At 39.2% G+C, this 9,814-nt stretch overlaps 1 protein-coding gene across 3 annotated transcripts in view; it reads left to right on the forward strand.

The window, feature by feature from the left end:
• GRID2 (glutamate ionotropic receptor delta type subunit 2) overlaps window positions 1-9,814 on the forward strand; it is a 1,458,531-nt gene that overhangs the window by 1,438,295 nt on the left and 10,422 nt on the right. For 2 of the 3 annotated variants that reach the window (XR_014225747.1, XM_082268534.1), the window contains exon 15: window positions 310-550. Coding sequence is in view for 1 of the 3 variants with exons in the window: in XM_082268534.1 (XP_082124660.1) it covers window positions 310-550 (241 nt within the window). In the remaining 2 variants the exon portion in view is untranslated. Of the gene's footprint in view, window positions 1-309; window positions 551-5,483; window positions 5,617-9,814 lie in introns of all 3 variants that reach the window. The other variant, XR_014225748.1, reaches the window with a different exon arrangement.

The following is a 9,814-nucleotide window of genomic DNA, read 5'->3' on the forward strand; positions in this document are numbered from 1 at the left end:
CACGGCTCCACAAAGCTCCTTTTTGTCTGTTGCAGCTCTCAAGTCCTTCTAATGAGATGACTAAGTATATCTATCTCAAGGCCAGCCTGTGTTTGTCAACTGTAAGGGCAAGTCATTGTCCAACATCACATGCTATGTAAAATCTGTCAGTTTTACCGGCTGTAGTAGAGCCACCACTCGCATTGTAAATCGGTTTTAGTAATAGAGATAACTATCATGGTGAGTGGGGCAACGTGTTAATTCTGCTTGTGAATTTGCTATATGTTTAGATAAATTGCTCATATATTTTTCATATTTTCTTTCCACCAGGATCCTGGAACTTCAACAGAATGGGGACATGGACATATTAAAGCATAAATGGTGGCCACAAAATGGACACTGTGATCTTTATTCATCAGTACAACCTAAACAAAAAGGAAGTGCCCTGGACATTAAAAGCTTTGCTGGGGTGTTCTGTATATTGGCAGTTGGTGTTGTCCTGTCGTGTTTCATAGCAATGGTGGAGACCTGGTGGAGCAAAAAAAAAGGATCCAGAGTACCTTCCAAAGAGGTAACTATTTACACTGATGTGATGTAGAATAAATGTGTTCACTGACCAAGAGGAATGCTATTAGGGTCTGTTTTTTTTTAAGCAAGAACTCCGATAGAGTTATTGTTCTTGACATGGGTACCACACCTGTCATAAATGTTTACTGTATCCTCACTTAGCCTGTAATGTAAATTTTTAAAACAACAGCTTGTGAAGCAGCCTAAACTAGTATCCAACTGCAAAGTAGGTCAGATGAATCAAATATTTAAAAATGTGATGAATTACCCAAAGCTTATTTCACATGCAGCCAGGAGAATCGAGTACATTTGGTTTCTACAATAATCCACAGTATTTGTTAGCAGCGCTGCCAAAATCCTATCTGGAGCCAAAAAAGGAAGAAGTAAACAGATGCTTGAAATTATGACAGGCATATAGTAGCAAAGCATACTCTCAGCATTATAATATGCTCCATTTCTCCCTTCTTACATAATAAAGTGATTCATGAGCGATCAGAAATTTTAGGATATTAAATTGTCAATGAAAAAGTGTTAAAATATCATGTAAAGTGTCATCACAATGCTCAAAGACAGTATGATCATAATAAAACCCCTTGGATTTAGATCATGTTAATTCTTTAAAGGGTGCCTGTCAAGACAGAAAATGATAGTTGTCTTTGATGACTTGATCTTTCTTGCTTCAGAAGCATATCAGCATTTCAACAAGCCTAAAACAAATCTCTATGTGCACACAAAACTCAAAGGGATGCATTTACTAAAGGCAAATGGATGTTCACTTTGCAGGGGAATACCCAATCACCTATTAGCGAAATAAAAAAGAAACAGTATTTTTGCTTGCACATGATTGAGTGACAAAAGTCAGCTGAGCTTCTCCATTTTCACTAAACTTAGGGAAACATCCCTTTCAAGATGAAAATTCCCTTGCAACATGCACCTGGGTGGGGCCTACTCACCCTGCATTTCGAGCAGAACAAGCTTATCAATGCCTGGGACCAGCTGGAGACTGTGGTTATGTGAATAATCTAACATTAGGCAGTTCCCCTACTTAGAGATGAGCCTTTACACTGTGTGCTGTAAAAGTGCAGAATTCATATGAAAAAGTGCTGCCCTGTGTCCCTACACATTGTAACTTGATATATGTTGCATTAAGAAGGATATGCTGAGCATGTACCCACTCCACCAGTCCAGCATATTTATATTACCTCACTCCCAGTAACAGAATGGGGATCCGCCATGCACATAACGCGGACCTCATGCGTGCGCTCAATAACTCCTTCCTTCCAATACCTTGTGACCAGGTCATGGATCTTTGTAATGTGGGTTCATCTCTGCTACTAAAAAACTGACTGCTAGGGAGGGAGCCAGAACATCGACCCCCTCACTCCCGGAGGACCTGTCACCTTTACCAGGTATCACGGCTAATGACTGGTTGCTTTGTGTTTGGACTAGTGCTTTGTTACTCATAACTCTGTTACTAAATTCCTTCCCCATGTCTTGCCGAGTTAACCCTTTTCGTAATGGCATTTCTTCATACCCCTTTTGACTTTACAGACCCTGGTTCTTTGGATACACCAGAACCAACATGCACCTCTTTAAATAACTTCAGACCAGGCTTAGAACAGCTTATGCACCTTTACTGAAGAGACTTCAAAATTACAGTCCAAATTTTTATCCTAACTATGGCTGTGTGGCTGCCTAGGCATACCTCTGTGAAGTGGTTGTCCATGCTAGTATTCTCCATGACTTGGATGTCCTCTGAAACCCTGGTGCCTCAAATGAACTGCAAGGTGCAGCAGTCCAATGACCATGAGTCAAGCCAAGAGCCCTGTGATGTAGCTGGAGATTACATCTTTAGGCTTGTCTGTGTCTTCTTCCCATGCAGCATCTCTCTGAGTGGAACCCTTCCACCTTTTTATATACAGTACAGGGGAAAGAGCAGAGCTCAAAAAGACCAGGAACTGCAGAGACATGTTTAATCCTTTTCCAGCCTGGACAGCCTGTCTCACTTGCGGAGGCAACCTGCCTACATGCCTGAACAGCCTATTTGCTTTTTGGCAAGACAATCCCTAAGATTTCAGCATTATCACTTAACAAAAACTCTTTGTACTGTGTAAATAATGAAGCTACAGTATATCCAACCACCGTTTATAGCAGTATAATTGCTTTAATTGATTGAGCATACTGCTATTGATAACAAGAGCACCAATATCTTGTAATAAGCATGCAGGATTGTCAGAAGTGCTTATTATCGCTTGTACTGACAAAAAGTGAATCAATACTTTCACTGAGCATTGGCCAATGTTTACACTGCAATTTAGCAGTGTAGGGTCTGGAAAGATGAACAGATCTCTTGTTGTGCTATTGAGAGCTCTTCCTATAAATGGCCACCATTGGACAGCTGATATCTGATGTGATTGCCTAATTCGTCTTACAATTGCTCTCTATTTTTTTATAATTTTATTTCATTTTTAAACTGTATGAAGCTGCAGGAAGAGTGTGAAAAGCATAAAATCAACAGTGTTATTTTATGTTTAAAACCCACATTCTCAACAGAATGCAATAAAAGACCAGCACAAGTGGCACAATAGAAAATAATGGTGGTTTGTTCATGTCTGCGTGTAGTTTTTTTTGTAATTTTTCATTTTTTAAATCATATCCTCTAATACCAGATGTCCTTTCAGCCAAACGTAGGCCAACTGCATGGCATGAGACAAATTACATCATTATTAATATGGAATATGCTGCTCAGTTTTTTAATACTTAGAGTGTAGAATCGCTCAGGCTACAGCTGCTATTCAATCTGGTGACACAAGTGCTGCACAATAAATAGATCCAGAACTTAAATGACACTAACATTGTCTAGCGCTGATAATTCATGTGGAATCTCAGCTTCCAGAAACTGTTACAAGCATAAGTAGCTTATTTTGTAAATGCAAGAATAGCATGAAGCTTCCAATTCAGAATTTGTTGTAAAAAATTTGAATTTACACATGGTTAAGGTGCTAGAAAAAAAACATCCAACTAATATAAGTAAAGTTGTTTAATGCTCAGTACCTGAGACATTTAGAGCATATTTCATTACATTTTAGGAGGGACAAAGTAGCCAATGAGGGATCAGATTTCATCAATGCAGTACAACAAAAACTTGCTGCAGATTGGAATTTATTTCCTAAAACTGGAGAGTACAAAATCTGGTGCAAATGTTTATGGTTTCCAATCAGATTCTAACTTTAGCTTGTTCAATTGAGCTTTGGAAAAAAAAAAAAAAAACTGGAAGCTGATTGGCTTATATCGAGCTGCACCAGATTTTGCACTCTTAATTTTTAGTAAATAAACCCCATTATATAATGCCTGAGGAAGGAACCGAACATGTCCTGAAATCTTACATATTTAAAAAAGTTAGCCAATACAGGGTATCACTTGAACTGATTTGTAAAATCTAAAGATCTTTTATTTAATGTTTTTTTTTTTTTTTGGTAATGATTTAAAGAAGTGCAACATTCATTTTAGTTGATAGGTGTTAACTAATTAAGGTTTTTTTTTTTTTTTTCTAAAATCCAGCTCCCCTATGTACCAATATACCATTAATGTACCCGAGTTGCAGAAAAATGAAAGCTTTCTTTGATTTTGAGAACAAGGGCTTACCTTAGCCCTTGCTGTATTTTTTAGAAAGCTTCAGAGGCTGCTTGGTATAGATTTTGGACAGAAAAAACAGCAAAACACAGGACGGAGTTTACCAGCTGACCTCATTAGCACACACCCTTCACCCATCAACTATGTATTCACAGCAACCCGCCATCTCTTCACGCATGCATTTGCCTGATTTTATCACCGTACCTTCAGATGGGCTCAGGCTTCATGCTAAACTCCCTAGGGCCCACAGGACACCCCTGATGTAGTGCAAGGGCCTGTCTGATTGGATGCAGACTGATTGGATAGATGGTATCTCCTCCCAATATTTAATTTTGGTAAATCTAAAGGAGTTTATACAGAGATTGCAGAATAAGATTGTATAGTATATGGCCACGTTTATACACCTAAAACTACCTAGTTGCACTTTCAGTGTTATTAATTGTTGACAGGACACCAGACATAGAAGCAAACACACATTTTGCCAAAATAAAAAAACAGGCGAAAAAGACAGTAAAAAACGTGCAACTCACACCACGCCAAAATGTCCCATGAGCTGCTTTGCCACGTTTAGCACAGTCCATTTAAGTAAACGGGCTGCCGTATGTGTGTTACTGGACAAACAAGTTGAAAAACATGCGCTCCCACTACTGTAGGTGTGAATGGGACCTAAAAGTAAAAGAACAATGAGGCTCCATTCACCCCTGTGTGTTTCCAAACGCATGGCAAACTACACGGTTTTTCATGCATTTCAGGAGCCCCCTGCAAATCTGCCTCACACTTGTGTTTTCATTACATGTTAAAGGCACCACAAACTGTGGTAACCATGCTCAGCTCCAAAAAAAGCTCTTTGGGGCGATTGTTGCGTGTAGGGCAGCCCATTCAAGTGAATAGGCTGCCCTATGCGTGATGAGTGAAGATGCTCCAAAACACCCAAAAAAAAAACACATGCAGAAAAGTGAGTTTTCATTACGTGGAGATGTGAACGGGGGCCCAACAACTGTGTGTCTGTGTCCACTTCCTCCTATGTACCTGTATAAAGATGGCCATACATTATGCAATATGATTATAATCATATCAAGAGTACAATCTCTGTACAATTTTCTTTATATTTATGGAATTGAAGGGCACATCTGGAAAATCCATTCAATTTGTACCAGGCAGACCCTTGTGCTACATAGCTAATGGGAGATGCAAAGGAGATTGTATAATCAGATTGTATAGAAAGTGGGTGGAAGGTAGTATTGTAATTTGTGGTCTAGAATGGTAAACACACACTATCACACTCTCTTCTGTGATGCAACAAGGAAGAGATGGCTTCTGGTAGATGGCCCAGAGAAAGTGAATGCTGAAAGACGATCTACAGGAAGTAATGGAATCTGAAAATCATTTTAAAATATCAAATTAACTTGACAAGCTTTGAAACCTCCTGTGGATAAGGTAAGAGAGAGAAAAGCACATTGGGATCAATGGGCCAGAAATTGTATTGGAAAAGGCTTCTATTTATTATGAAAAAAATAAAACCCTGCCCTTTAGTCCCGGTTCACACTTGTGCGATGCGGGAAGGCTGCAAATTCGCAGCCTGTTCCCGCATCGCAAACGCACCTCTGGCAGTTCACACTGCCATATGCGATACGCAGGGGGTGTCAATTAAATGTTAACGACACCCCCAGTTTGATCGCATATCGCAGTGCGATCTGACAGTTCACACTTATGCGATCCGATCCTGATGCGGCTGGAAAAAAGGGTCATGTGCGTGTTTGGTGTGGATACTGCGAATTCAGCCATACAAACTGTATGGCTGAATTTGCATCCGCACCTCCAATCACATGTAATGAAGGAGCAGTGCGCTCCGAATTACATGCGATCGGCGCACTCGCGCAAATGTAAACCGGCCCTTAGGGTTTTTGGGGTTTTTTTTACTTGTAAGGTTGCTTAAACTGCTGTCACCCCCTGATCTGCACATAAATAAAACAAAGTCAATATGATACATCAAAGATGTGGTTATTTCATATTTTGTAAGGACACTTTCAGACACTGTCCAGAAGTATAATTTTTTGCAGGAGCTGCTGTAGACGTATTCAGAGCAAGCCCCAGCTGTCATTTTGACAGCTGGGATTTGCCATGGCTGCAGTAGGATAAAAGAACTAGTGTGTAAGAGATATACCCTGGGAGCTTTGGGTTTTTTAGGGCTTATCTCTACCACCCAAGGTCTGGAACTGGTAAAATGCAAAAAGTAATCACTTGACATGTCGTGTTCTAAGGGAAATATTATAATGTGTAATAGATACAAAGGGCCTGCTTTACTAAAGGGGAGACCAGGCATAAATTACCATGTTACACTTGCATTGTGGGATCATATGAACACATGATTGTACATATGTATAGCAAGTACAAACCTTGGCTATATTTGGCAAATTGTAAACTTGTGTTCAATGCTTATTGTGCAGTATTTGTTTTTGTGCATTCTATTCCAATAACTTGCTCTAAGGGATGTGGATGTCAATATTTTACCTGTGAATAAATGGAAAATACAAAGGAAAATAATGTGACCCTATTGACAGAAAAGCAAATGCATCAAGCAAAAGCATTAGGTCAGAACGACCCATACAACATGTTGTTGAAGCAAAAAGGCAACCATGTATGGATATTCATCACTCCATTCCAAGCAGCAAATTATGAAATTGTGATGGCCATATCAGGCATATGTGCACATGTACACATCTTAGTAAAACATACTTGGGATATTCATTGTATGTACTGTATGCTGCAGTCTGTTTGTGCATATCTTGTATCATGGTTGCATAATAAATATAGTGAGGATATGCTACACAGGATCAATGTATAGACACTTTAGTAAATCAGGTCCAAAGATTCAAATACTAAATGTTCATAAAAGTTATTTTATAATGCTGACAAAGTGCTTCTTTATTAGAATACAGACTAGAGGCTGTAAAATAAGACACCGGGTTCTTCTGTACAGCTGTAGGTATAATGGTATACACACATAATGGCCATAAACTTCCAACTAAAAGGAATTTGGTTTGGGGGCTGTAGGAGTTTTTCTATATTTTTTTGTTTTAAAGAGATTCTGACACTTTTCCCTTTCAGATAAAATTAATAAAGTTTCTTTAACGCTCAAAGTCTCTGAGCCACTTCTAGTCATCTGCACCATGCTGTTCCCCTATTGCATACCTCTATTGTCCTAACTCAGTTCAGTGTCAAACCTGTCTGAGCATAGATAGGGTTGATGATGCCATCCCCTTCACCGCAGTGTTTAGCCCTAGCAATTGGAAGTTCAGGCACAAGCACTGCATCATGGTGAAATGTCACATGCTCCTCCATAATTAGGTATATATTTCATGGTGGCTCTGACAGTGGAATAGAGTGGCATGGGAGTGCAACCTAGGTGATTATAAGTGAGAAGGGTCAGGGCCTTTAAGGGATTCTGTAGCTTTGTCCTGAATGAGGAAAGTGACACTTTCGAATATAGGGTAGCCCCAGTCAATTCATAATGGCTATTTTAATGTTAAAATATGTGCTAATGTTTGATTGTCAGGAACTAACCAAATGTATGTGTTTTAACCACTTTCAGACCGGAGGATTTGGCTGCTCAATGACCAGGCCCTATTTTGCGATTCGGCACTGCGTAATTTAATGGACAATTGCGCGGTTGTGCGATGCTGTACCCAAACAAAATTGTCATCTTTTTTTACCACAAATAGAGCTTTCTTTTGGTGGTATTTGATCACCTGTGCAATTTTTATTTTTTGCGCTATAAACAAAAAAATAGCGACAATTTTGAAAAAATAACAATATTTTTCATATTCTTTTACATGAAATTCTCAAAAAAAATTAAAAAATCTAAATTTTTTAACATTTTAGGTCAATTTGTTTTCTGCTACATATGTTTGGTAAAAAAAATCGCAATAAGCGTATTTTGATTGGTTTGAGCAAAAGTTATTGCCTTTACTAACTATGGGAAAGATATATGTAATTTCTATTGTTTTTTTTTTTACTAATAATGGCGGCGATCTGCGATTTTTTGCGGGACTGCGACATTGCAGCGGCCAGATCTGACCCCTAACTGACATTTTTGACACTTTTGGGGGTACCTGTGACATTACTACAGTAATCAGTGCTAAAAATATGCACTGTTACTGTAAGAATGACACTGGCAGGGAAGAGGTTAACAGTACTGGTGATCAAGGGGTTAAATGTGACCCTAGGGGCATGATTCTAACTGTGGGGGGCGTGGCTTGTAAAGTCATCACAGAGACATGTGATCCTATATAGCAGGATCACATGACATCTGTGACAACTTCAGTGAGAAGTACGGACGGCTGTGTTTACATCAGTCGTCCGTCCTTCTCTGTCAGCGGCGGGAGTTCGCGAGTGGACGGCAGCCATCGGAGCTGCCTGCCACATGCACTGGCTTCCTCTCTGATGAGCGGGGGCACCGCTCTGGCGGTGCGCGATCGCCCCTAGCTCCTCCCAGGCGAGCGCCGCACATGTACATCTGCGGCGACTGGGGCTAAAGTGGTTAAGATGTGCTTGACTAGAGTCTCAACATGTTCTTTTTTTATGGTTTACACTTTGCATACCTAGAAGCTATTACAGTGATATTATATTAGCCAAAAGTAATATAGCCAAACTATATTGGCTGCTCCTCTGGGTTATGCTTAGGGTCCCTGTTGATGAACAGAAGATCAGGAATCTGCAGGAACTAGCTGTCTTCATACCCCTTTGCTGATATATGGGTGTTCAGAGAAGTGTTCTCACAATGTGCACCATCTGCACTTAGTGTGTCTTACTATGCCACACTGAGACCCACATTCTAATGAACTACAGTTGTTAATAACATAAAGTGAACTCTACTTTGCATGCAGGAAAAGGCAAAAGATTCCCCAAAGTGAAGAAAAATACTAAAGAAAAAGTTTCTTCTAACCATTCAGCATCCATTACTATTTCTCAGTATTTATAAAGCTTCCTCTTTTGTCTAACTAATTCCCAGTAATAAAGTATTTACACATTTTAGTTATTTGCATATTATGCATAGAGAGGGCAATGTAAATTGCACTGTTGGAGTGTCCTATTTTTCATACAAAATCTATCATAATTCAGAAATTTGTATATGTTGTTATTGCAGAAATGTACTGACCATTTAAAAAAAATACTTTTACAGGATTTAACTGACATGCTTGCTTGTTCATTCTTTAATTCACATAAAAAATATATCAGTTTTGTTTTGCTATAACACATTTCAAGCTGTCTTTCAGGAACGTATTCATTACTTTCATAATACATCTCATGTGACTCCATTCTATAGTAACACTTTCAGAGTTACTACCAAGCTGCAAAAATCAAAGCTGCATTACATCACATAATATCTTATCAGTCAGTCTGTAATGTTAGTATAGGTCCAACTCTGAAAGATTTATCCCCTCCTTTTTAAAAATTTGATCAGACAGTAACAAGGATCATTTTCACTGCTGACCAAAGATGCTGAGCATTGCCACTAGTTCACTAAATTCTGGTACACACTATGAGTTTTTTTTCGTTAAAACCAAAGTGTCAGCTCCAGTCGGAGCCTCTGTACTAATAATGCAAAGTTAGTACAGCGATCTCCCCCGGTTAG

The sequence above is a fragment of the Pelophylax lessonae genome (assembly GCF_965119305.1).
Source record: "Pelophylax lessonae genome assembly, chromosome: 1".
NCBI lineage: Eukaryota > Metazoa > Chordata > Amphibia > Anura > Ranidae > Pelophylax > Pelophylax lessonae.